The sequence below is a fragment of the Bacidia gigantensis genome (assembly GCF_019456465.1).
Source record: "Bacidia gigantensis strain McMullin 20006 chromosome Unknown contig_175, whole genome shotgun sequence".
In the NCBI taxonomy this organism is placed as follows: domain Eukaryota; kingdom Fungi; phylum Ascomycota; class Lecanoromycetes; order Lecanorales; family Ramalinaceae; genus Bacidia; species Bacidia gigantensis.
In genome coordinates, this window is record NW_025408595.1 from 28,262 (window position 1) to 55,656 (window position 27,395).

The 27,395-nt window shown below is 49.9% G+C and overlaps 6 protein-coding genes across 6 annotated transcripts; 4 read left to right on the plus strand and 2 right to left on the minus strand.

Moving 5' to 3' along the window:
• Window positions 1–2,506: 2,506 nt before the first annotated feature.
• On the plus strand, window positions 2,507–5,167 carry KY384_002836 (uncharacterized protein; the record flags this gene model as incomplete). Its single annotated transcript, XM_044811358.1, has 1 exon — window positions 2,507–5,167. One exon carries the CDS (start codon window positions 2,507–2,509, stop codon window positions 5,165–5,167), a length of 2,661 nt encoding a protein of 886 aa, XP_044671634.1.
• A 2,464-nt stretch (window positions 5,168–7,631) lies between these two features.
• On the minus strand, window positions 7,632–9,287 carry KY384_002837 (uncharacterized protein; the record flags this gene model as incomplete). Its single annotated transcript, XM_044811359.1, has 1 exon — window positions 7,632–9,287. One exon carries the CDS (start codon window positions 9,285–9,287, stop codon window positions 7,632–7,634), a length of 1,656 nt encoding a protein of 551 aa, XP_044671635.1.
• Window positions 9,288–9,875: 588 nt separating this feature from the next.
• Window positions 9,876–10,986, plus strand: KY384_002838 (uncharacterized protein; the record flags this gene model as incomplete). The annotated part of the gene is made up of 2 exons (XM_044811360.1): window positions 9,876–10,046; window positions 10,117–10,986. 2 exons carry the CDS (start codon window positions 9,876–9,878, stop codon window positions 10,984–10,986), a joined length of 1,041 nt encoding a protein of 346 aa, XP_044671636.1.
• Window positions 10,987–20,490: 9,504 nt separating this feature from the next.
• On the plus strand, window positions 20,491–22,605 carry KY384_002839 (uncharacterized protein; the record flags this gene model as incomplete). The annotated part of the gene is made up of 2 exons (XM_044811361.1): window positions 20,491–21,625; window positions 22,397–22,605. 2 exons carry the CDS (start codon window positions 20,491–20,493, stop codon window positions 22,603–22,605), a joined length of 1,344 nt encoding a protein of 447 aa, XP_044671637.1.
• Window positions 22,606–22,963: 358 nt separating this feature from the next.
• KY384_002840 (uncharacterized protein) lies at window positions 22,964–23,370 on the minus strand (the record flags this gene model as incomplete). The annotated part of the gene is made up of 2 exons (XM_044811362.1): window positions 22,964–22,994; window positions 23,045–23,370. 2 exons carry the CDS (start codon window positions 23,368–23,370, stop codon window positions 22,964–22,966), a joined length of 357 nt encoding a protein of 118 aa, XP_044671638.1.
• A 1,601-nt stretch (window positions 23,371–24,971) lies between these two features.
• KY384_002841 (uncharacterized protein) lies at window positions 24,972–25,844 on the plus strand (the record flags this gene model as incomplete). The annotated part of the gene is made up of 2 exons (XM_044811363.1): window positions 24,972–25,104; window positions 25,162–25,844. The coding sequence occupies 2 exons, from the start codon at window positions 24,972–24,974 to the stop codon at window positions 25,842–25,844; spliced, it is 816 nt and encodes a 271-aa protein (XP_044671639.1).
• Between the last annotated feature and the right edge of the window lie 1,551 nt (window positions 25,845–27,395).

Consider the following 27,395-nt stretch of genomic DNA (forward strand, 5'->3'; position numbering starts at 1 on the left):
GGTTGAATGGTCTGTTTCTCGGGGGCTGAGGGTTGGGGTAGCTTGGGTGGGTCAGTGGAGCTGACTTGAGAATGAAGGGATTGAGTGCTCTTTTTAAGAGGATGTGTGGTGCTCTCCAACATGGTTGCCATCTGCAGGGCAGAGATTTTTCTGGACAGTTTCTTAACACGCCAGTCGAATGCCAAGAGATGTGAAAGCGGCGGGTTGGTGGATGAGGACATGATTTCATAGAGTCACTTAAAGCTTTAGGGCTGTGGAACCAATGATTTGAGTGATTCCTGCATTCATTCGCATGCATTCCCCAATCTGTACTTTGTAAGTGTCAAAGAATTAGTGAGGCGCTTTCTGGTGGTTTTGTTGAATGGGTTGTATGCTCGCAAGAAAAGTACTAAGACTGGATCCTCCGACATTGAAAATTTTTAAGATCACAAGGAGGAGAGGCAGGGGATCACAATATGTATCTAGCGTGGCGTGGCTAGACCGAACATACACTGCGATGGTCACTTACTAGCGACCTAGTCAGGTGAAGCATTTTATTGAGATTCGAAGTTCATAATCGTGTGGTAGTAAGCATGTTTCAGGAAATCTTGCGAGTTGCTCATCATATGCAATCGGCAGATTTAAGGGTGTCCCCGAATGATCTATCTGCGTGCGCCTTATGCGACCTCCTGTTTCTCCAGGATGTGATTGGGCTGGCGTTGATTATGCTGTTAGATACTTCATGGTAGGAACAGTTATCTCGACGAATAAGGCTCCTGCCATAACGGCGTCGACTGTCAACGTAGAGCGCGTGATTGGGCTGTATGCCGCATGTTCAGACGTTGGAGGAGGGAGTCGCTGAGACCCATTGTATCGATGTAAAGCTGCCAAGGGCTGATGAGACCCACCACCGAAAGTCAGCAAATGCATTCATTGACTCCTATGGGAGTTCTTGAGTTCTTGATTCTGTTTACCGAAACTATCCTCCGCAACGACTCCTTTCCGAGCACCTCTTCTACTTGATCTAACTGATACTCTTGGTTCCCGTAACCGCTTCTGTGACTATCGAGAAGGTTGAACCCCCTTTTCTGGAAGCGGGAGGCATGCTGGCTTCTGCTTTTCCTTACTAATATGTTAAGTACCCGAATTGAAGCATCTACCTTCAGCACCACATGATCATCTTTCACTTCGTCACCTGCTAAATCTTCTCCTGTCAAATCCAGCCCTGCAACTTCTTCCGCCGTCTCTTCAGAGGTCTACGACCTTATTGGCAGCCACTGTAGTTACCTTCAAAGTGGTGAAGAGTTTGGGACCTCCCTGAGAAGAGGTGGCAGTGCAGGCTGCGAGCGAGTCTGCGTCGAAAACGCCTCCTCTGAGCCTCGGTCCGCACATCAACACTTCTTTTCCGACATCTCCCACATAAAGTCTCAGTCGGTCGTTTCCACATCGGCCAATTCTGCTGCGATAATTCCACAATCCCATTCCCATAGCCTTCCCGCCGCAAGTTCTTTTCTAATCCCTTTGGATGGTAGAATCGCAGTGATCTAATTATCAATCTCAACCAATGCCTTTAACGCGGCGAAACTGTTACACCTCGCTTGGGACGAGGCAGTAAAGCCGATGCTGGGCGCCTCAATATCAACAAAATTACTTCTCAACGCGAAGAAACGCCTGCAAATCCAATTGAGACTTTTTTGCATCTTCGTAAAATCAGACGCTTTTACCCGCCTCGCAGCCTAGTCTCGCCCGTAGCCCTTCAAAAAATTTCTCGTCCAGCATTCCTGTAATGCTCGCGGCACGCGTCATTCGAGCGTAGGATATGCGCGTCAAATGAAGATCGCGGGTACCGAGCGTGTTTGTGTGGGCGTTGTGGGACTGGTACGAGCCGCGAGTTGCTGATTATGCTGATGCACCGAGGTATGAGCAACACATGAAGAGGAGATGTATGTCTGTCCATAATTTTCTCGGCTGGGCTGGTGGAGAAGATGGTGGAAATCAGTGCTAGGGTTGACGAGGAGTGGGGGCAGAGAGGACGGGAAAGTGGGAGAAAAAGAGAGATGGACAAAGAAGGACGGGAGGTGATTTGGGGGAATGACGGATGAGATGAGGGAAGTGTGTGGTTCTTGTGGAGATATGCAGAGTGAGTGGATTACCGGCGTCTCAGTGACCGTGAGCTGCTCAAGAAGACTTACCTGAAAGGAAGTTTACTAAGCTTTGGGTGGCTCCTGGGCTACTGTATGATACCGAGTTGACCAAGGCACGCTGTCATCTTTGAAGTCTTCCGGTTAACAATGATTGCCTTGGCCTTAGACTTCTTCCCGGATATATTAAGGTTGTACTGCTTGGTCACAACTTTGCATAATTAATATCATCATGATCAACATGAGGAAGTGAGCTGCTCGATGGCAATGTGATAAAGACAGCAGATAGCATGAAATAACGGTTGAAGACTTTCTTGCATGTTCATATACTGAGTATGCATATGGAGAGGACGCCAAGATGTCCTTGATGAAAGATTCCCGACGCAATGGCCGCTAGTGAAAAAGATGGCGTCATTTGCTTCACGCGTTTTTCCCGCGCGCGTGACTTGGGCTTAATTTCAACACAAACAATATCCAACACGTTTTTCTTCTACCTTCTCTTGCAGCAGAGCGACCAGCAACGTAGCATTACAGACGTTACGAGCTCCATGGCTGACGACGCACGAGAAGAGCTCCAGCGGCTCCGAGACCTGAACAAAGCTCTCTTGGCGCAGGCTAGGGTAACGGAAGCACAACTCGACGCCGAAACATCCCGTGCAAATAATGCTGAAGTCCGTGCCAGCGACGCAGAAACTCGTGCAAGCGACGCACAAACTCGTGCCAGTGATGCAGAAACTCGTGCCAGCGATGCACAAGTTCGTGCAGAGATCTCGGATGTTCAGCTGCGGGATACAACCATCGAAGAGCTCCTAGAGATATGCCACAATGAAGCGCAGGCAACTCTCAAGATCGAATCTGACCTTTCCCGTGCAACCAAAGGCTTCACGAAAGTCAGCAACAAATTCTATCCCACAGGCCTCCACGAAAGCGACTCTCTGGCGGCGAAGCACCAGTGGTTTACAGACCAGGCTTTGAACCTTCTGAAAGCTGGAAATGTGGACCGAAGACGCGTATTCTCTTGCCGCGCCAACCTTCAGGGAGTTGTCGACACCCTCACACAGATGAAGCCACTGGCTAGCGAGCGCGCCATGGAGCAATGGGAACATACCGCTGTCAATCAATTCGTAGAGCGAATCGCCTCGGCGCTTTGCAAAATGCCAGAAGCACAGAAGACTTTTCACTTTGACCATCCCTTCTCCTTCCAGACTCACGAAAGGGGGTTGAAAGAAGACATGGAGCCTACCGAGCCTCAGACGCCTCCACATGGCATTGCCTCATCAGAAGATCCATCCGCACCATTCAAGCCAAATGCTCGGAGGCCGTACCTTGCGACCGACCAGGTTGGGGTCTGCCGAACCGCTGAAGAAGATGCAGACCTCATCTTCATCGTCGAGTACAAGCCTCCCCATAAAGTAACCGCGGATGTTCTACAACGTGGCCTGAGCCTCAAAAGCATCCGGCAGGAAATTCTCGCTGAGATTATGCAGCCAGCTCATCAATCCAAGCGACCGCGTCAAGGGGGCTCCGGAGAGGAGAATAATGAGGACGCCTTGAATTACAAGGCAAAGAAAATTGTCGCAGCCACAGTCACACAAATTTTCAATGCTATGATAAAAGGTCGGGTGAGATTTGCGTACGTTACGACTGGCGAATCCTATTTATGGCTTCATATCACGAGAGATGATCCCTACACTCTCCACTGGCGCCTCACCAATCCTAACCAGGTATCTTCTAGCGCAGCAGCAGAGAGAGAATATTCCAATACAGCTGTTAGTGAAGTCCTTGGCTTCTGTCTCATGGCTATAGAGCGTTCGCGATTTCAACAGGAATGGGGCGACCATGTCGAACAGCGCCTCCCTAGATTTGGTATTGATGATCAAGAGGTGCTGCAAAACATTCCAGAGACTGCAGCCAAAACTTCGTTTCACAGCTACTATTCAAGGAAATCCGCAGACAGTCCACTCCATAAGAAGAGTAAAGGCTCCAAGTCTCATTGCAAGGAAGGCTCCGATCCAGAGAACATGTCATCAGAGAACGATCCTAGCGACGAGGAAAAGTATGAGGACCACACGCCAGCCATGAGTCACCGTCCCAAACGAGGATCACAGGCCAAAGCAGTCGACCAGAAGCAATCTTCCGGCACAAAATCCTCATCCATGCGACAAGGAGCTAAAAAGCAAACTGTGGACCATGCCGATGTGGACGACGCCGAAGTCTCCGACGTCGACTTCGCCAAAGAGGATCTCAAATACGCAGAGAGCGACCGCAAATTTGAGGAGCGAGCCACCTTCACCCGCAACGTCCCCTACTGCACGCAGTCCTGCCTCGCAGGCCTCCTCAACCCGGAGAAAGGTATGGATCCAGCCTGCCCCAACTACAAGCTCCACCCCAACTCCAACCCCGACCTCAGCTCCCCGCGCCGTCCCCACCGCCACGCGATCCAAGCCTCCGACCTCCTCCGCCTCCTCTACCTCCAACTCGAAGACGACCGCCACGCAGGCTGCCGCGTCCTCCCCGTCCGCGGCGCACGCGGCTACCTCTTCAAATTCGTCCTCCTCTCGCACAACTACGTCTTCGTCGCCAAAGGCACAATCGCCGAATACATCCCGTGCATGCTCCACGAAGCCAGCATCTACGCCCGCCTGGCACCCCTCCAGGGGAAAGCCATCCCGCCGTGCCTAGGCCACTTTGCGCCTGCGCAGCGCTTCCTCATCCGCGCGGTGGATGAAATCGAGTATTTTTTGGCGATGGCGTATGCGGGCACGGCGGTCGATGAGGATTATTTGTGGGATAATCAGAGGAAGGTTCAGAGGTTGACGGGGATGATGCATGTATTGGGGGTCAGACATGGGGATCTGGCTGCTAGGAATGTTTTGTGGGATGAGCGGGAGGGGAAGTTGGTGTTGGTGGATTTCTCCCATTCGCGGTTTGTTGAGGTTGAGGAGGGAAATGAGGGGGGGAAGAGGGGTGTTAAGCGGAGGAAGGAGACGAGCAGGGGGGTGGGGGAAAGAAGGTCAAGGTGGGGGTGGAGGGTCAGGAGATGGTAGGTGAGGTGAAGGCTGTGGAGGTGCTTTCTGAAGCCTAGATGCGACAGAGGAATGAGTTGGGGGGGTGTTGCTTTTTCACTAGTTGATCCGTTTGCATAGCGTGCGTCGTTTGCATAGCGTTGGTGGTCTACATAGCGTGGAGGGTCTGCATAGCGTGGATGGCTTGCATGGCGTGGATGAATCGTGCCTATAAGGCATACTTCAACGATGATCAAGATTATGACGCTGCTCTGGAGCAACTAATTAAACGATATAGTATGTATACATAAGATCAAAACACAATTCACACAGACATGTAGCTACAATGCAGTCGCGGTACTGCTCCCTCCACAACACTAATTAGTTGAAGATAAAATCCACGATATTCCACTGACACCACAGTCTCTCCCTTAGTGGACAGGCAAGATATAGTATTATAATTTGTCAACAGCCAGTTAACATAATTCAAAGGCGCAGCAGCTACAGCAACCGCATATCCATAGCAGGGAAGAGCCAGATCTGCTGCGATTCACTTTATGTAAGTTACTACTTCGAGCATTTGCGTTGCAAATACCCCTCTCTCTCTCTATCCGATTTAGTGATTGATCAAGTAGCAGGTTTTGCATGCGTCCTCTAATAAAGCGTGGGCTATTATACGTGGCATGTCGAGGGTGGGGGTCCGCAGAATGAACATCACACGGTGTGCATACCTAGATAGAGCTGCGATATCGAGATAGCGAATAGCCTCTCTTTACGCACTTTGCTTAATAGATACATCCCTCTCACTAAAACTATGTTTTCTATTTATCCATTCCCGTCCTACATCGCGAAATCGCGCACAATGCCCTCCAATTCCCCTTGCCACACCCATATTCAAACCTCACCTCATCTGTTCCCACCCCAGCACCTAGAATCCCAACTTTCACGCCTGCCACTACATTATATTCATCTTCAAGGCGCTGACGTCCCCTCGCCCCTCCACCAACTTCTCATAAATCTCTTCAAAGTCCGCCACGTCCTCAATCTTGATGATCACTTCAGCAATATCGGCGCACCAAAGATAACAGTCCTTCTTCCCATCGCGATCAGGGATTTCGCACTCGTAAAACCAGGCACTCCCGCAGCAGCAGTGCAGTCGCGCCTTGGGCCTGTACAGATTGAACTTGAGGGCGAGCGAGAGCTCGCGGATGGGGTCGACACTGTTGGGGGTGGGGGTGTACCATTGATGGTCGGGGGGAAAGGGGGAGGGGAGGGGGAGGGGGAGTCGGTGGGGCTGGAGGCGATATCCTCGGCGTCGTTGTCGGCGATAGTGGCGTAGTGACGGTTGAGGGGAGGTGTGATGGCTGGAGCTGTGCGAAGAGTTGTTAGTAAGGTGTGTTACGCAAGGTTGAGCATGAAGGACGTACTTTCGAAATGTAGATTTATCGCTACGGTCTTGGGATGTCGCTGCCGTGGCAGAGTTCGCTGGATAGCGCTGGCGAGCGCAGGGGTAATGAACTTTGATTTGCCGATATGATAGCGATGAATAATATGAGGATTGTAGATGTTGAAGAGCGAGGTAGGTGTTTTGCGGATAATGGGAGCCGGGTGATGCATTTTTGCAGTGAAAAGCCGTAGAAGGTAGTAAGAAGCGGCGTTGAAGGTGAGAAAGGCAGGGGAAGTAAGATGCTAGATTTAATTTCCCCCTGATTTCAATAGACGTGTTTGCTACGCTTACACGCAGGTGTGTTGTGTAATGATAAGTAAAGCACGCGCCACGGCATAGTGACACGTTTACGTGTGTATTACTGTTGTGACACCAACGAGCGAATGACAAGAGGGCCTTTCAGACGAATGTGCTGAGTCAGCCAGCATTCCAGCTATGAAAGAGTCCTTGGAGCTTTCTGCGTTGTTGTCACCGTCACACGTAAACACACAATCATAGAAAGTCATTGTGTCAAGTAAAGTCATTCTCCAGAAACGTCGAATCGTCCCATCTTCTTGCCAGCGTATAGATGTCTTCGCGTGAATTTACATAAATGAAGATGCGAGTAGCAGGCCGCGGCATATTAATGTGGGTGGCAAACAGCCCGATGAAGGTGGTCAATGATGGGTAAAGGGGCAAAATCTGTTAGCATGCTTGAGGCATTCACTTGGTTTCTTCGGGAGTACGAATGTAGAAGGACACAGTAAAAGGTATTGTTTCGCAAGTTTTCTTGATTGTGAAGACATTGCAGCAGGCATAGATACCGAGTCCATAAGCTGATAAGTTGCAGAAGCCTTCACAAGATCTGTTGGATAATAGATGTTTTATGCTTCGACTAGCCTTGTGCAATCAATGAAATTGCAACTAGTCATATGACAGCTTTAAGGCTATCAATCTCAAATACACGCGCTCAACTTTGCCTCCCTGGTATCTGTCGTCGTGAAAATCATGTCTCCGCATGCTCTCGTGGTTATCATACATCTTCGATGTCGCCGCCGCCGCTTCCCCGAATCCTCCATCTCACGCCCCCTGCGCTTTCCCAGCCGCTTTCTTCATCTCCTCCTCTTCCTTCAATGCCTTTTTATAGAGCTCGTCACGCTCTTCCTCGCCCTTACGCCAAACTTCAAAAGGAATGAGGTGTTTGAAATCTGTGTCTCGCAAAATATCGCGAGCTTCGGGACGTAGTTCTGGTTTCCACTGCAGCATCTTGACGAGGAATTGCACCAGTGGTGATCCCTTCTCATTTTTCAGCCGAAGGATAAGTTGATTCCATTGGTCCTGGACGCGAGGGTGGAAGCTCCTTGCCTGTGGCCACCAATGCTGAATCAAGGCTAGACCAAGCATCCAAATATCTATTTTGTGCGTATAACTCTTGTCTTGGACTTGTGGGGGCCTCCTGATCTCAGGAGGGAGGAGCTCGAACGCTGCCAGATGTGTCTTGATATCAGTTCGTGTAAAGCCGACTTTGCCAAAGTCACATAGCATGGCCTTAGACGGCTGCATTTCCCCCTTTTCTACCGCGTAGAGAAGGTTGTTTGTAGTGATGTCTCTGTGCATCCAGCCACGAACGTGAAAGGCGTACACGCCCATTAGTAGCGAATGCATGTGCCTAGCTCGCCGATCCCAGACTCCTTCGTCCATAACTTCTTGCCATCCGTTGAAGGGTATTCCTCGTTGCTGCACAATGTATAGGTCGCTAGGGAAGACTTTTGGGAATTCCGGTCTTCCTTCATTATCAGCAATTCCGTGCATTGTGACGATGCCAGTACATCCGCGCAACGTATGGAGCGCGCGAACTTCTTGTGCGGCTTCGTCGGCATCTGTCTGATTGGCCAGGGGGAGTCTTTTGATGACCCTGGGATCACCTCGAATTGGCTCGAACCCTTCAAAGACGAAGCCAAAAGTCCCTGATCCCAGTCCCCTTCGGAAGACTGCAAAGGGCAAACGTATGTCGGAATTGAATGGGAGTCCTGAGAACTTCGATCTTGAGATCGACTTTCCCGGGAACATTCGATTTCTCTCTTCGATGTACAGTTTTTCTTGCTCTGCATCCGTGACAACGAACTCCACTATGTAAGTCAAGCCATTGAGCCACAATCTTGTGCGGTAACGAGAGAGACAAATGGATCCATCGGGTAGAAGCTGCTCTTTATCTACCTTCATCGAGGCACCGGCTTTCAAGTTCCACACGCCAGATTGTTCGTTCAATCGTAACGTGACATGTACCGGCGCGATACGGTCACTGCCGAGGGCCTCTGGGAAGGCTAGTAGTATGTCGACCTCTTGGAGCGAAGTACCGATCTTCCATTTGCGGGGCCCGGAGACTGAGAGAACATGCCATCCAATCGTGAAATGCCCCGTGGTAACAGACTCAGCTTCATAGGCATGAGTAATGCCAGGCCGTTCAAACCTGTCGCTGCCGGTTGCTATGATAAATTTGGCGTTGTGGGGATCAAGCCTTCCCTGTGCCTTTAATTGACAAAGGTCGCTGAACGCTCTCATTGCGCCATCGCTATCCGGGATGATACGGATGAACTCGCCCTTCACAACATCTTTTGGCGCGGAGTAGCTTTCAGGGAAAGTACCTGTCAATGCGATGTCTGAGACACCTGTGGCTGATTCGAGCCAAGCTTGCGCTTCCGATGAAGTCATTTTCTGGGTCGGATATTCATCCATGACGAGTGATATGATGGAGGATGGTAGGCAAATGCAATTGACGATGTGAGAAGTATTGACGAATTGAGCTGGGAAATAAGTGTGAAATAGGTTCAAGTAAGACTCCCAAGAAAGAAATATGCCTGGCAGGTGATTTCTTAGTGAATCAAATGGGAAGTGACTACCATTTAGGATGTTAGAGAAGACAAGGCAATCTCAGGAGTAATCGCGAAAGTGGTTACTAGTGACTGGGCGGCTGATGCCGAACGTCAATTGCACCAAGGTCGGTCAGTGCGAGTGGCAGCGATCTGAATGGTAGCGATCTAATCAGGCGCGTAGAACTAGGTGCGAGCAGGAAAGGGGCAGAAGGGCAAGGCGAGAATGGAAAGGATGGTAGCGTGGCTTGGCATTACGTCATCACCCTAGTCCGGTCACGCGCTAGCGCGGTAAGTTATTCAAACCCTCACTTCACCTCTTCATCAATTCACCATCCATCCTGCACCACCCTTCCACCATCACAGTGACACCACGATTACTGACTGCCGAGATCTTGCTGCTTTGACTATCATTCTCTCCTATGCGCAACACTTGACACCAGCAATCACAATCATGTCGTGGGCGTACGACTACTCTGATCTTCCCCCTCCGACCGACAATCCCGCCTACCCCGAAGACTTCTATCGCATTGATGCAATGAAAGCTTTGGAAGACGATAGATTGGACGAGGAGGCATGGGCGGCACGCAGAGCCGCCCTTCCACACCCCGCCAGACTTCAGCTTGTGGGACGACATGGACGATTGTCCCAGCCCAACCTATCGCACTATGCCTGGATACTGCATTGAGTATGAGATCTTGCGTGAAGGTCGTCTTAGCGACTGGGCACGTCGCTCTCGACGCAGACCTAAGAAGCAGCTTCCGTCACCTCCGGGATCGCCACCACTGCCACCAGCACAGCCGCAGCAACAGCCTACCGTCCTCACACCTGTCGCTCCTTCAGCGGTTCAGCCAGCACCCGTCGAGCCTGCCTCAACTTCTCTTCCACAGCACGCTCCTCAAGATCAGCCATCTTCACTACCTCAAGCGACCCCGCAACCGCAACCCACTCCTCCTACTCAAGCCCCTCCTCAGCTTCAAACATCCCCTCAGGGTCAATCTGCCCTTCAGCTTCAGCCTGCGCCTATGAGTTCGAAAAAGCGAAAGGCCTCCGATGACAGCCTTGAACAAGCCACATCTGAATTGAGTGCTGAAAACCCCAAGAAGAGGAAGAAGCTGAAGGTTGATCTACGCAAGGCAGCGCTACGCACATCGGCCGAGCTGCGCACAGCATCCGACTCTATTGGGAAAGCTGCGCCAGAGAAGAGCAAAGGCAAAGAGGGCATCCCATATAAAGACATGACAGGCAGACCAGGGACAAGCAAGGGACCGATCAGCAAAGATGAGATGCGAAGCCAAGGTGACGCACCATGCAAAGGAGGTACACCAAAGAACGAGAGTACTTTAAGCAAGGCAGGGGCATCGCTGAGTGCAGACGGTGAAGGCGCGTCACCAAAAGAAGACACATGCATACAAAGCATAGAGACGGAGGCCACGCCCAAGAAAAGGACCACGCCGACGGTGAGGCCACTGAGCCCCATGAGTACCCGAGTTTGGCATCTTTTGCATGGAGCTGTACGTCCGCTTGGCTGGCATGACCCCAGCGAGTCGCCGCCTTCTGATTGACTCCGCATCACTATTGAAGAACGGGGAGTGATTTGAAAGGCGAAATCTCGGACAGACAAGGCTGCTGGCGAGATGGGGGTACAGTGGAATTCGAATGATGCATTATGACGATTGCGGAAGCGTAGCTGCGAAGAAGAAGAGAGAGCGAAGCTGGAGGAGATAACATCATAGGAGAGAAGCTTGCGAGTCTTTGCAGAGATGAAAGGAGTTTGCTTACAGCCAACATGCAGTCTTTGTGGCGATGGCATAGAATGGCATACGGAGACGACAGAGAACATGCACTACTATCGAGCATCAGATAGGCAGACTATCTCAAAGCATCATTGAACATTCAACCAACATCTCCATGGCTTGCAGCGACATTGGTTTCAGTCTGCCCTGAATTACCCCCGCCCTTGCGCGCCCTTCGCCATATGCAGACCTCTATCATTCCAGACCGGTGACCATCTCCTTTCTTCTCCCTCCTATTTACCACACTCAAAATCTCACCACCCCGCACAATCTCCTCCATTAAACGCCGGCAGCTTCCCGGAGCTAAGCCTTCCCACCCTCAGAGTTTACAGCTCTCCCCCCCCACTTTGCCCCTCTTGCCCCGCCTCCCCGCCTTCTAATTTCTTCTCTTATTCTACAATAAGAAAATAACAAACCTCTCCCCCTTGACCACCACAACCCTCCTGCTACTCCCTCTTCCGACAAGCACCATACCACGCTCCACCCCCTTCCTTTCTCCTTTCCTCTCAAAACCACCCCGACGATCCCCCCATCTCCGCCGATCCTCCACCCCCCCTCGCCTACCCTTCAGACCTCCAACCGCGCAGCCTCCATTAAATCTACCGCCTACTCTCTACATCCACGCCATATCTCGACGCCGACCTCGCGCCCACCCTTTCCTCGATCCTCAATCCAAGCTCCGAAGCTATCGCAATGGATGGAGTAAGACGATTGGAGATATGAAGGGGGAGGTGGGAGGCATACGAACGGTGGGATGGGGTGGTATGTGATGGGGGCCTGAAGGAGGGGAGGGGAGAGGAGGGGCGGCATAGAGGTCAGGAGTAGAAGTGGGGGTCAGCCTTACTGCAGCCGTTCGGACTAGTTCCTGACGCGTGGTTGTTCGTAAAGTTGAGATGATTAGGAAGAAGGCGTGAGAGGAGCGGGGGGGTATGGGGCGGGGGATGTAATCTCCGCGATGTGCGTTTTGAGCGGCGTGCAATTGCGTTGTGGGAAGGGGAAGGGGGTGAAATAGGGAGGGTTGGGGGTGGTGTGAAGGAGGGTGAAGAATAGGGATGTTGGGAAGCTGATTCTCGTGCTTCGCTGTCACCTGCCTTCAATGTTTGTGTATGTTCTTCGTGTTACCATTTTACATTGCTTGTCGCCCCACAGAGCCCTCATGTTAATCTCTAGGGGCGATGGGGACTGTGTCATCGCTCCGATAGAGAATGTCGAAGTGGAACTGTAAGAAATGCTTCTATAGCGCAAGTCTTCTGGTCGAGCATTCAGTATTTGCAGGAATTCCGATCCTTGTGGTTTTGCAACCCTCCTCGCCGAAAGCGAGTCTTTCCGTTTTGAGGCGACAGTGAAGTTAGCCCTCCCCGCTGAGTTATGGGGAATGATTTTTTGGGGGGCTCCGAACTTGTCTATAATTCTGACGTGGGACTTGTTTGTGTGAGATAGGTGTACGATGAATCCCTCATTTCCCGTCCTGTCGGTCGAAGTGTTATCAATGACGTTTGATGAAGCTGGGCTTGAACACACGCTGATTTTTCCTCTAGCGGTGCTAACTCGTTTGCGACCTAATTATCTGTGAACGAGATAAGTTATCCTTGGACCTAGAGCTAGTTTTCTTTAGAGCAGTCGACATGACTCATGACTTGACGGCCGTAGATTGTCAAAGATATGAAGATAGTAGTGGGGAGCGAGAAAGACGCTGCAAAAGGAAACCCAAATGCTGGAAGGATAGAAGCGGTTGTAGCGGCCGAAGATAAGATGTTTTGATGACGCTAATCAGGGTTCTCGTTATGGATTTATGTAAATAATTGGGGTTAAAGCGGGAAGACAATAACGAGAGCGACTTCTTTTGCGCTCGAGTATTGCAAAGAGAGTGTTTGCGACGAAAGACAAACGCTCCTAGGGTTTGAATGTGTTCCCGGCTACTGAGGAGTCGGGGGTGGGCTTGCGGTCGGGCGAGGAGGTCGCAGATTAACAAAAGACGTTGCCCAGATCGTCAAAAGTATGGTGTTTTTCGCTGAAGGAAGAAACGGTTGCGAGACCACATGTATGGTTCGTATTGGCGGGACAATCTCAATGTCCAGTACTAAATCAACGCCTACTTTTATCTATAAGTAAGTTTAATACTCTCTTACAATAGGTCAGTGACAGGGCCGTGACATTGGTGATGTCAGATATTCCAGTGTTGCAGTCTACTTCGAAGGCTTTGACTGTGCTACATCATTCTAATTATCAATGTGTAATTAGGCAAGGAAGCAAGTTCATCGCACGAAGACAAATAATTGCAAATTCAAATGAAGATTGGCAACGAAATTCGTGAATTCGTTTCCGCTATTGTCATAATTTACATGTCCTTGAAATTTTGGGTGATACAAAAGAATGACTGCCCACTTTTCACCTCAGGTTCTTCATCTCTGCAGTTCGTGCAGATTTTCCTGACTTTCATGCTTGATCGCGTCAAACACCCAGACATAATCCATGCCTCACAATCGACCAATGTTGTCATGCGTTATCATATTCGGCATCGTCGATTCTGAGGTTGTCATTTCTATGTTGGTCACTGCACGCGTAGACGTACCCCTGGCTCATATCGACGCGGTACAGGTGCGTGAAATCATCCATATCACGTTCATTGACTTCGTCGAAGAAATCGACGTAGGCGTCTAGGATGGTATTACATTCCGCGTCCGAAAAATCCCTCACTTTGCTAATAAGCATTGGGAAGTCCCCGTGTCCGTCAATCTCTTTGACCTCGATGGAGATACCTTGCGCTGAGAGTTCCCTTTCGAGGTCATCATAGAGAGGCATTTTATTGCTTGGGGGAAAAGTGTGAGTTTGGTCTAGGGATGTTGCTTGGGTAGATCTGTGCGAAGGAACTTTTGCTCTGACGAGTTGGCAGTGTTGCTTGGGCAAGTTATGGTGGAGAGTTTATTGCTTTGTTGTGTTGGTAGTAGATGAGAAGAGAGAAAGATGGTAGAGAAGGAAGAAAGAGTTTTATAGATCTTGAAGACAACATGTGCACAACTTCGAGTGAGTAGTCAAGTCGTACGGACACTTTCAAAGACACAGACCCAGGTCCTACAGACTCATTTGTCATAGGTTTGGATATTTGACACCTGAACCCAGGCATGCATACAACACCGAAGGTCTGGCAACTCGGGTGAATTAAGTGGTACAGCACGACAGTGAATGGGGAATGAAGCACAAAAAGTCTTCCAACTCAATCGAAACAGGTAGCACAGCACAACTGACCACTAATTGAAATGAATAACGCAGCATAGCAGGTATGACAATGCAGAGCTATGCACAAGGTTGCATGAGTAGAGGGATCTTGCAGACTCGGGTCATACAGACTCAGTTTTCGTCGAATACAAATTTGAAGACTGCAAAGAAAGATCGTACGCAAATCAGGTACGAGAAATCCATTCAAGAAGCTGACACAGAACATTGGGTCGAAGCTGCTTCATTCTTATAAGGAATAGATTCAAAGGACCGGCATCTAGAGTACAGATGCTCAAACCTGCTGAAACCTCAGCGCTTTCCAAAAAGCAGTGAATGCCAAGCCACATGCCTCAATTTCACCATCAGAGATCACAAAAATAGCACGCTTCATCAAGCCTTCCATCACTGACAGAAGCAATGGCTCCTCACAATCCTCCAGGGTTTGCGATTACAAAACGCAGAGTAACTATGATGCAGTCAGAAGCTGTCCTATATAATTGCTTCACTAAAAGGGGGCCATAAAGATCCTCGATATCGCCACTGTGGATGGCGTCGCGGCATTGAGTGGAATTGCAAACATGATTACCTCTATCTGCGATAGAACGACCCTTGAAAGCGGTCCTCTTTTCTTGCGTAGGGGGCGAGCACTCATCCTTCGACTTCGAGTCGTACTCCAATGTTATGATATAATGGTGCAGACTTATCACCTGGATACAGAAAGGGCGTACATACGAATACGCATCGAGGTAGGACTTCCATGTATTGGCCTCACGACTGTATACAGCGTGTTGTTCGTTCTGCAGGTGACTACCCTATGATTCTATTCGTCTGTGTCTAGCTGGCTGTGATAGGCGGCTTTCAGCGCTGCAAGATTTCGACTTGCCGAACTTGCTGTTCAAGCGGCAGCTCTTTTGGCAGGGAGATGGCGCATAGGAGGATTGACCCAAGGCTGTTCAGAGAGCTTTGAACCAAGGCCCCTGGAAACTATGACCCTGTGGTTGTTGGAAAGTGTATAAATCTAAGCGGGGTCCCCACATTTCCTGAATCGAGTAACCAGCTGGTGCATCAGTCTGAGTGACCTGCGAAATCTGCATTTCCAATTCATTATCTCTCTTGCACCTAAAGATGTTTATAAATCGACGCGTTTAGGTATTGGCACTTGGCATCTCATCAAATCGAAGGAAAGAGACTTGATTGAGGACAGGAGAAGTGCACAGGCCTTCGAATTGTTTCGATCGGCAAGAAAGCGCGTGAAAATGTCATCACCAGAGACTAGATCGATCAGGCCCTTCGTGGCCTGCATGACAGCCGTTCGTCTGGTGCGCTCCTTGGCAATTATGTCGAACGGAGGATGCGCATCCATAGAAGGGAAGATGGCATAGGGGAGCTGCTGTACCAACGTCGGCGCGTTGAAGAATCTATCGTGCGAACTCAAGGTACCCCCAGCCTTGTTAGTAATAAGAGGCATTGCCTCAAAAGTAACAGCGTACGAACAGCACAGGTGCATGAGAAGGAGACGATTGATAAGGCGTCCCGCTGTTGTTGATTGGCGCCTACCTCGTAACTCAAGAGTGCTACACCAGAGGACCCCGCCAGTCGGAAAAGCCTCTCAGACTGGTCATGAATTGGAACACGATCAATGGGTTTTGCGGCACCAAGTATGCCTACTTCACTGGTTCATCCCTCCAGGCACTGGAGAAATGATGAATTGATACCGTAGATAGACGTCTAAGAATTGAGCTCAGACAAATTCATGTATGTGGCGATACTACGGGCACAGTATGCAACGAGGTAAAATTGGGTCTTTCTGCTCGATCAACGGCCTTGCATCAGCGAGAGTTTGACACTGAAAGCTGGGAAGTTGTCCACTTCAACGGTAGACGTGGCTACCGCTTGTTCATCAACATTGACGCTAAAGGCTGAACTCGTATTCCGTGGGGCCTAGAAATGTGTAATGTCTCTCTCACTCCCGAGTTCTTCGTCACCAGACCCTAGTGAGGATCTCCCTTTTACGAAGCTGATAGACCACGCTTTTGAAGGGCTTCTTAGACTACAAGAAAATTGTACGTCTGGGTACAATGGGGCGAAAAGAAGAGGAGAAGAGGCAATAAGTGAAATCTTATATCTCCGCTTAATGACGTGCAAAATTTCGCTTTCAGGACCGCGGCAGAGACCGAATGCTCTTTACCTTCCCTCGGAGCGCTTGCGGGCGAATCATGTTGTTCAGCTGATTTGTCTCTGCGCCCAATCTTCGGCTGGGAAGTATGTGCAACAAATAAGAATGGACTGGCAACATAAACATTCCTAAATCCTCCTGAGTCGACCCCTAATGTCGTAGACTTGACACTTTACTTTGCGAAGCAAGAGACTTAACACCCAGGTTCAAATTAAGATAGCTGTGTCACTGCACGTCTCGTCTGCAATGGATAGCATGTTACGAAACTCCGACTTCCACTAATCCCCTCTTCCGCAGTTCTAATGGTGCCATCCGGATCGCGTAGGTGGATGCCATCAGAGCTGATTCACAAAAATTGCTGACTTAAGTCTTGAAGTGTATGTGGAGGGAAGCTAACTCGCAATAGGTCTTATTCAGATAGGAGATAGCCTGACCACAAGGCTGCAGGTTCACATAGAGCAGATTTCGTCTATCGCCGGTATTCTATTGCATTGCGGCAGTTATAGTTTCTAAAGCCGGAGGGACTCAATCTTGAACTACGACTTCGGTACATACAAACCTTTTACTGCAAAAGAGACAATGCGTTAAAAGGTGCAGAGTACTTTAAACTCGCAATAGTCAATCAACGTGAGAGATTTGCGCGCAATCAGATTTATATCTCGTGAACGCAAGAAGCTTTGTCCGAAACACTTGTCGCCGCAGTTTTCAGAGCCGTGCAAATCATCAGTCTTTCGACGTGAAAGTTTTCTGTTGGGGATTCCAGGGGTGTTGCTCCATAATCGCTCAAGATCCTGCGACAGAAGGGCTGCGCTGATTTTAACAAGTGCATAACTTACACGACTTCTAACCATGATCATAATTTTGCTTTTCTAACAGAGAGCGTCCTCTAGCGCGAAAGCCATTGTCTCACTACCATATTCTATCTTGATGCTCGTCAGGAGAATTCCCTACGGCTACGCGTCTAGCATTCGCATTGACCAAATGCTTCTACAACCTGCTCCGTTCTCTTCACCCTTTCGACAACCGTCTTAGTCCACAACCCCAATCCGCTACCCAACCATTGCCTAAAGGTTGCTACTCACCTCAAAACGTACCTTCACCCTTACCCAGATTCCTCGACAACCAGCTCCGTCTTCACTTCAAATTCCCCACAACCTCCCTATAATCATTGAAGGACGATTTATCGACACATATATCACACTTTCGCGATTGAAATGCTCAGGCTCGTTAAATTAGAATCTACTTTCAGCGATTTGTCAATATCGAGGTTGGAAAGCCAGAACGAGAGAAGAAGGGCAAAGGGGGGAAAGTGGAACGGCACTAGGGGATAGAGAGAAACGGGTAGAAGGAATGAGCGTGGGCAAGTGAATCTGGGAAGAAATGGGACAGACGGGTCCAAAGGGGCAAAGGAAGGTACAGTACAGTGTGCACACTATGATAAAAAGATAGAGACCTCACTAGGACAACCAACCAGCCATTACAGATCCTGGCTTTCCGAAGACTTCGGTCAAGGTCTTTTAGGTCTTTGACTTCGAAAACGTCTGAGCTGAGCTGCGACTGGAAAATAATGCAGGCGTTTACCGTATGGCTTTTAAGCCACAGTCCAAAATTTCGATTGCTTTGATGGCTGCTAGATGTTTCGTTATCATTGACCTTTTCTTAGATGCATGTTTTATTTGAGGAGTATATTAGGGAAAGGGCTGAGAACGGGTACAGCAAGAGCTGATTCGGTTGCTGCGATTCCCTGGGCGTCAGAGAGCCATGCTTGATCCGCAAAAATCAAGGAAGCATAGCGAGAGCGCATCTTGGGGACAGGAGAGAAGCAGGGGAACGTCGGTAGGAGAGCAGAATCATTGAGGGAAGGACAAGGCTTTGTTTGCTTCCCACGGATACATACACAAGCGACGTGGGGCTCACACAGCAGAGATTTTCACACGAGTCAAAGACTTTGTCTTTCGTCTTTTCGTCCTGACTTTCCCTGGCTAATGAGATTTGCGTGATGTGGTGGGTCACACCCTAGGCAGCAGTTTCGTGCAGACCACCATGGCGCGTTCTAGGCAAGCTTGCGACGGTGAGATTTCCACACCCTTGCTTCTTTCCCTACCGTTCGAATTGCGGAAAGAAATCTTAAGATATGTGCTTGGAGATCGATGCGTGCACATCAGGGCCATCTCTGGGATAAGGGCTGATGGTGTCCGGTTCTGTACCATGCCCAACAATTGGGTCGTTGGGCATGATTCTCCGACCAGCGACAGGCATGGTCAATCGTACAAGATATCTGGAGAGGTTTGAGGCCTGTTGTTCACTCAGGATTATTGCTGATGTATCGCAGGAGGAGCTCCGTACAGCAACGTTTACGAAGTTCGTCCACCATGTATGCGAAGGGAACCCCATCAGACGTGGCGATGAGCAGTCCGTCAACACACCTGGCATAGAAAGGAACCAAGCGCAACGGAAGACTGATCACCCCAATTGCCTAGCCCGAATGCATGCATCGCCTTCGCGAGTAGATCTCGCAATTTTGAGCTGCTGTCGACAACTTTCTCAAGAGGCGTACGATATCTTTTGGAGCACCAACACATTCATCATTGCGGAGGGCGCCACGCTGATCGCATTATCGAAATTGCTGTCACCCTGGCAGAGGCGGACGCTACGCAGCCTTCATCTTTTGATCAACGCATACTCGAGGTATGGAAAGCCCGTAAGGAGCATCCCTCGTCATATCATCTCCCAGACTACAGCCGAAGCATTCACTGGCCTCAAACTGTTCACCGTGGATCTCCGGTGTTACCGTCTTGGAAGACGCGGGAGCAACGAGGATCGCGCGTTGACAACTCCTAATTCTGAGCTTACAGCAGCAAGAGCGTCCATCCAGTTGCTCGAGGATCTTCAAAGTGTGCGCCTAGAGTGGGTTTCCATTAACGTCCATTTTGCACCGCGAGGGTTAGCAACCTTCTTGGGTTGCCCGTCGAACGTTTTCGAACTTCATCGAGCGGCGAAAGCCATGCGAGATGTTCTTGTGGACTCAAAAAGCCTTCAGAATAATGCAAATTATCTTGCAATTCGTGAGTCCGAATCTCGCTCAGCTGTTGAGGCCTTGGAATGAGCGATAGCGATGTTGATTCACGTCTTCAATTGGATGCGTGGGAGAGTTGAGAGCGACTATTCATAGCTGGGTTGGAAGTTGCGTGGAATCCGCTCTGTCTTCAGACGACATGACCAAGGTAGTCCTCCTTTGTCCTTCGATCGGGATAATGTCTAGATGAAGTTCATGTGAAGAGGGTGTGGTACGCGTCTGAAACAGACTGATTGACTCTCAATGCCGATGTTGAGTCCATTGTCAGCTTCACCCATAATCACTCACTAGGCCGGCGGTGTCTTATGTGCGCGTTAGCTTCTCCTCGAGTTGGAAGCGGGGAGGGTTTGCTATTATCTGGTTTGCTTTCAGCATGTCGATCTTACAACCTGCTGGAAACAAGTTGATGCCACGGTATTCTCTGTGCTTTGAGTTTCTCGTGTTCGTGATACTCACAAAATGTATGTTCTCCGTTGAAGAGCTCTTCAATCTGCGCGGGGGTTCCACTTGAAATGCCCGTCTTTCGGCACGGACCGCTAGCACTGCCTGAAGCGCCAAGAGGGCTCCTTCTAAATTGTTTGCCTCGAACTTCTACTCTCTTTCCTCCTCCAACGCTCAGAGGAATTGTCTCAACAACTCTCAAATGCTGTCGATCTCCGAACTACTTCCGACCCTTTCTGGCTTGCCTCTCTTGGGCCAGGGTGCGCTAGAATTGCGCCCAAGGCTTAGCACCCATTAGACATCAACTCTAACTCTAACCTTAAAAGCCCTCGTGTCAACAATCGCGACGCGTCTTCGTTCCTGTATGGCATTCTCAGTGCACTATCGCAATCTTGCCCTGCTGACCGCATTGAAGACAGGTCAAGAGCCAGTGCGTCTCGAGTTACCTTCCTCAGCAGACACAGATCACCTCTGTCGTACCCCTCCTTGCCGCACAAAGATCCACTACGGCAGCGGTACGAAGATGCCTGCGTTATTTGGCAACAGTTTTTGGGCAAAGACCGTCCTCAACGAGGACTCGGTAGAGCCGCGCAATCCCTTACGGCGCGAAAGAGCAGTCTACAGCCTGCCCACTACACCGGAAAAGCCTGCTCAAAAGCCAATCGAGCCTGATGCAGAAGCAATTGAAAATACTATAGATGAGCAGGATGACCATATAGGAGCACAAGAAGACCATGTCAATGCACGATCAAAGGAAGACACTGAATCAGTGCTGGGTCAAGAATACGGAGCACCAGCCCTTACTACCTCCCCAACGCCTGACCACGCGCCAACCTCCTCGCCTCTCGTCACCAAGGATGACAAGCCTTTGCCCCTGGGCTTTCGAGACCTGAAGCGCAAGCACGATAGCAATAGCAAAAGTAAGGACATGCCCGAGAGAACCTTGGCAAAAGTGCACCAAGCGCCGACTTTATTACATCTCATCAACACCGAGCATAAGTCCTCGCCCGAGCGACTTCGAGAGCTCATGCGCAAGCGTATGAGTAAGAGCAAGAGCAAGAATACAATCGTCTACTCCTCACGGCACGTGGGCACAAAGAGGCAAAAGCGCGCCTCTACGCCAGCCCAACAGCTCCCCGTCGACTATCCACCTGCCGCTTCGCCTCCCGCCACCATTCCTCCCAAAAGTCCACCTCCCACCAACACCCTTCCCACCCCTCCCACCTCCTCACCGCCTCACCATCTCTCCACCCCTTCTCCTACAAACCCATCCTCCACCACCACCATCCCAACCACCGACTGCCCACCAACCACCACCCCTCCTGCCCCAAAGTGCGAAGAACCTCTCCGCCCCCTTACCATCCACGACATCCAAACAATGGCCGAATGGCCCATACACTCCTACACGCGCAGCGAAGATCTATCCCGCGACCCGGGCTCCGTGCTGGTGAAATGGGAGGACATGTTGATCACAAGGGAGGCATGGGACTTTGTGGCGGGTGAGGGGTCGATGAGGGGCGAGGTGAAGAATAGATGGGATTGCGCTTGTGAGAAATGTTGCGGAAGGATGAAGGAGGGGGAAGAGGGAGGGAAGAGGAAGGGGGGAAAGGAGGGTGCGGATGTTTGGGTGAGGTGGAAGAGGAGTTGGGTGCGTAAGGAGGACTTGGGGGACGAAGATATGCTGGAAGGGGAGGTGTAGGGGAGGGAAGGAAGGGGAGGAAGCAGGGAAGCGAAGGGGTGATGCTGGCGGACCCCTGGCAGGGGAGAAAGATGGTGGATACACTGGGATAAGACAGGGGCGTGGAAGTGCTCGAGGAGTGCACGAAAAGCGATGGAAATCGCATGTGGTTGCAAAGAGATTCAAGGATGAGATTTTCGTCAATAAAGAGCGATCTTCAAGTGAGCTTGGGAGCTGATTTCGGTTCTATTGTAATTATCACGTGGATGATGGCAACAACGCCCTACATAATCCCCACTGACGATTTTCGGTTTCGATAAATGTCAACATTGGTATTACAAGCTCTACCGACACTCTTGCCTTAGCGCGGGAGGTGAGCATTGGACGCAATGTCACTAACACTACGCAGAGAAGTGAATGATCTAATTTGTCTAGGCCCATGTCTTCTAAAACTGAAGTGAACAGGGCAATCCCTCTGCATCATCCAACTAGTCGCAGACTCATTGACAGTAAGTGCCAGTACTTATCCCACCATGCAATTTATTCAGAAAATTTGGCATTTTGTGGAATCTATCACCGCTCGCTTTGGCAGGCACCACAAGCCCCGCAAAGATTCTGCACCAGTCATCCCTCATGATAGCAAAAGTGAAGAGAACCGCCGCTTGTCTTGGAGCGACTGGGCATACGATGATAACCAAACGACTACTACCCCTCGTGAAGATCGCAACAGAATTTTTACTGTCAAAGAGGAAGGTTGAATCTAATCAAGGTATTATGCAGCCTAATTTCAACGGCGATTGAGTGGCGGCGATGCTAATGCTCCAAAGCTTACTGTTGACCACGCCTTCGCCGCCAACCTCCAACGATAATCGCACCAGCAATATGATTTGTTTTAGCAGGAAGATGGCGCCATGACTCCCCCTTTTCTCTCCCTTGTCCTCAATCGGTAGAAAAGCTTTGGAGTTGGGGTTTTTGGGACGGAGGGGGAAGGGAAGCAGGATGAAGGGATAGCGCGGTGGAGAACTTTAGGTGAGGGCAACGAGATTCTCAATTGAAAGAGCCTTCTATGCTCCTCTCGCGCTACTTTCAACGCCCCCTTTGTGCGCTCAACGGCCGCCCGACTGTCTTCTCTTGAAATCTCATCCCTAGAATCTGCCCCCTAGTGGGCCGTCGCACTCGGATCCTCGCAACTAAGATTAGAATCAGCTTACATCGCTGCCATTTCATTAATATGTCTTACATGACTGTGGCCGTCTCTGCTGCTTCGACAAATGCGAAAAACCGCTTGTCGTACCTTCTCTCCTCCTTCTTAACACAAAAAAACCCCGACCACCTCCCTTGGGCCCCTTGTAGTGACTCAATTGCTTTTCGTAGGGTCCGAATAAGAACTGACAGATCGGCGAGAACCACATCTAGAGCGCGGTGAAGCTGCTGCAAGCCCGACACTGTTGGCTGCCTTACTTCGATGTCGAATTTGAGGAGGAGGGTCTGGCGAAGAAGGTCACATAGATGCCTAGTAATAGTATCATGACGGGCACTCAATTTGGTAGAGAGTTTTGGAAACATTGTTGAAAGTGAATGCAATTGGGTAGGAAAGGATCGTTTAATAGATTTATAGTTGAGATAAGGTAGCAATACGAGATAGTTAAGTTGCTAGCAGGCACAATAGCAAGGAAAGCATATAGAACGAAGAAGTGTTAAACAGTCTTGAAGTGTTGCAAGACTCGCAAACCCCGCATCTTCATCGCAAGGTAATGGTGCCATCTTTAAAATATCTAGAATAACCTGTAGCAGTATAGACCCAAGTAATTGCGTCCCATATTAATCTATAAAGTTGTTAGCATAGACTCAACAAGAGTTGAAGATCTGTATTTTCAACCACTACATTGATATCAGGGGATGACATATTACATAAGCACCTCAGGGGCTTCCTAGCCCTTGGCGTCCTACGATCAAGGCGCCTCACGTCCTATACAAATGAATTCAACTTCATATGTTTGGTGTCCTACACCTTTCAACACCCTGACGACACGTCATTAAAGTGCCCACAGCGCCTACTTACCAAGCGCGTACGCCTGTTGACAGCAGCATCAATACGATTGATCGTTTTCTCAAGTCTCTATCTGTTGAAGTAAATCCCCACGTTTCGTGACCAACGCGCGAAGTATGAGAGAGTGCGCCTGTGCAAGTCCATATCAAGACTATCAACGCTCGTAATTGCTTGAAAGGAGTCGACAGTCATTTGAGACCTCCAGCTAGCCGATTGGGGCTACGACGAGCATCTTGAACATTCCACCTTGATCATTCCTCCGTGACCATGGCATCTCCTTACGACGCGCCAAACCAGAAGGAGACAGCAAGCTTGCGTGACTCATCTTCATCTACTTCAGCACCTATTCAGCCACCTGCGATCGGATGTCCGACAATGCAGCGCCCACCGACTCCATCCAAAAGCCCCATCTCAAGGGGCACGTCGCCTGTTGAAGTGAATGAATCCGACCCGGCTGAGCGCCTCTCGCATTCACCTGTCTACCCAATTGCCACACCTGTCTCAACTTCTCCATCCGTTACTACTCCGTCATCCGTACATAATCTGTCGAATCTCGGACACCTCCTTGCTACATCGTCCACACCATTAGACTACTCTCCCCAGAGCATCTCCTCTAATAGCCCGATCTCGACAGCCACAGGTGCAAGCGTACCATCTGCGCATTCACTCATCAATTTACCATCTAGCGAAGAATCCCTTCCTGCGCCATCAGTCATTGCATCAACGACTGCACCGACCAGCATTCCTTCAGATTGCAGAACGTCGCAACACCAGCCATCGGCATTGGCATCGGCATCAACACCACGTCATAAGCGCAGGAAACAATCCAAGACTCGAGAGACAATCAAAATAGTGAACGCGACATTTAAGGCAATCGGATTTAGTTCAACAACTGATCAAAGGTAGGGGAATGCAATTGCTCTTCGATCCTCAGCTAATACATCCTTGCGAAAGGCATTCGTGGGACAGAACCCTTGTGCGCCCATTCAAAGCCTTCGACTCAGGATACCTAGTCAAGGCGACAAAATCCGACTACCATCAATTCTTAAAACACCAGGACTTGACTCTTGCAAAGCGAGCTCGAACTCGATATCATCGTTGCGGAATCGTAATCAGCATGCCTGGGGAACTCCACCAGAGTTTAGTGGGTGCGTGCCACGAATTTGCAGCGAACATCAAAAGAAGGGTCCTCGAAAAGGGCTGGAAACTACCAAGTGGCTCTGAAGTGAAGCTTGTCAAGGGTGGTGGTCGTTAGTTGCCCCCTTTGTGGCACTGTCCGCGTCTTGACTAATGTGTTCCATTCGCAGAGATGACAGTATGGTCAAATGATAACAAATACTCAAGAGATCCTGACATGTCAATGAAAGTCGTCGACGGCACACAAATTAAGCCTTTCTTTATTTTTGAAGTTGCTGTATCCCAGACTGAAGATGACCTGATGAAGAAGGCACACCACTACCTCAATGGATCTCATGGCGATATCACTCTGATCTGCCTGATAATTGCCAAATCTGACCCCGTTGTCGATCGCAAACTTGACCTACAGGATGTGAGTGTGAGGATTTTTATTGCTAGGATTGGTCGATCTTCTCCAACAGCAAGTGGGACTTGGAAGCCAGAGCTATTTGTCATGTATGACGCGACGAAGCGAGTGGATGCAGATAAAGCAAACCGGCCTACATTTTCCGGCCATATAACGATCTCGAAGCAGGACATCTGGGCCAAGCGAGGTGTGGTACTGCCGCCAGGGGATTCCATCGATATCCCATTGGACTTATTTAGCAGCGAGATCGAAGACGCCGTCCAGTCCCACCTTGACGATCAGTACGTTTTGGCCGCTACTTCTCCTGCCTCGAATCAAAGCGACCTTACAACGGAGTCAAGCGAAGGATCGTCGGCAGGTAAGTCATCGGCTTCAGGCGGAGATGACAAGGGGAAGGACTCGGACTATGAGCAGTCAAGCCCTCCGAGCGAAGAATCAGATGATTGAGCCAGGCAAGAAAGTGTGATCTGGAAGAAGAGGCAGGTAGAAGTGCCATAATAGGTAGAAGAGGCAGGCATAGCTATTAGCGTGAGAGAACGAGACATAAATAGCAGACCTCCACTAGTCAAAAGGCACAAAAAGTGAATGCATGCCTAGTTAAGACTGCCGCAGGCAGTACAGACCGAATTTAAAAGCCTTGTGAAATCCTCCTGCCGGCAGAATTACCACTTCGGCTGACCACTGACAACAAACATACCTTCTCAAGGCCTAACAAAACGAAAACTACCTCCACCGCACTCATCGCTCCATCTCTACCCCCCTCTCCTCCCTCATCGCATCTCAGTCGTTGCCTTCTCCACTCTCAACCCCGACTCAACCACGGCAACAATCACTAGCGCAATTGGGATTCGAACCCAACAACCTCTCCAAACTACAAGCAGTATCGACATACACAATTAGAGATGTGCTCAGTCCTTGCGTGCATAAGCGCCATAAACTCATCTCCTGGTTCACACAAATCAATGATCCAGAAATATCGTGTTCTCTGACGCCACGCAGGACGGGGGGCAAGTCGTGTGCGCAATCCCATCTCTTCTTGGTATCGGCTGTACTCAGCACTACTCAGTACTATCGTCCTTTTTAGCTGTGTGCGAGGCTTTTTCTGGCTAAAGGCACGAAATTGAGGTTAGTTTTTGCAAGCGGAAAGATGGAGGAGAAGGCTGGGGAGGGGAAGGGGGATTTACGGGATTGGTGCGAAAAGAAGAATGTTGACGAGCCCAAATGAGATACTGGCTGCAGCCAGCCAGAGGAGCCAGACGAGATCAAGCATGTTTTCTGACTGTTCAAGGAAGAAATAGATTAGCCATTATGCATTGTTGGATGATCAAGAGTGCGGGATGGCGGTTCTTACGGTAGTAGGACTTGCTGAAGCTAGGGAGAGGATGGTTGATCGTAAAGGCGAGACTCACAGAGCGAAAATTGATTTGGTGAAATAGTACAGTGGTGTTAGCAGTTAGACTCGATGCGTGTGGAAATTTGGAGACAAGGGAAGGGGAGTGATAAACAAAAGTGAATGTAGACGCGTCCCGCGGTGGTTCCATCATCGCGCATTGATGATGAAGCGGCAGCACCTCGTAATTTGGAGTTTTGGTCGGCGAACACGGTCCTGACCTAGTCAGCGAGTCTTTTGGTATTCTCCAAGCACCAGACAGCTATGGCAGTATCAGGACTGCATTTCATGTGAGAAGTCTACCGCTTGATGTGAAGTCGAGCCGTGGAAGAAGAGGAGGCGTCAATGGCCCCTTTGCTTCGCGTGAGAGTACTATCTATGTTGATTTTCTCGGTGCTTCGAGATACTGCTTCTTCTCTCTTCTGAACCTTCTGAGTGACAGAGAGAGAAGACGCCGGGGGGGGGAAGGGGGAGGAGTGGAACGATGAAGACTTGGGTGGTTGATAGTATGTACTTATCTGATTAGGCGCTGCACACCAGCGCCACGGTGTGCTGAGGGCGATGGCGTGGTCAGAAGGAGAAAGAGCACATATGTAGAAAGGAACAGG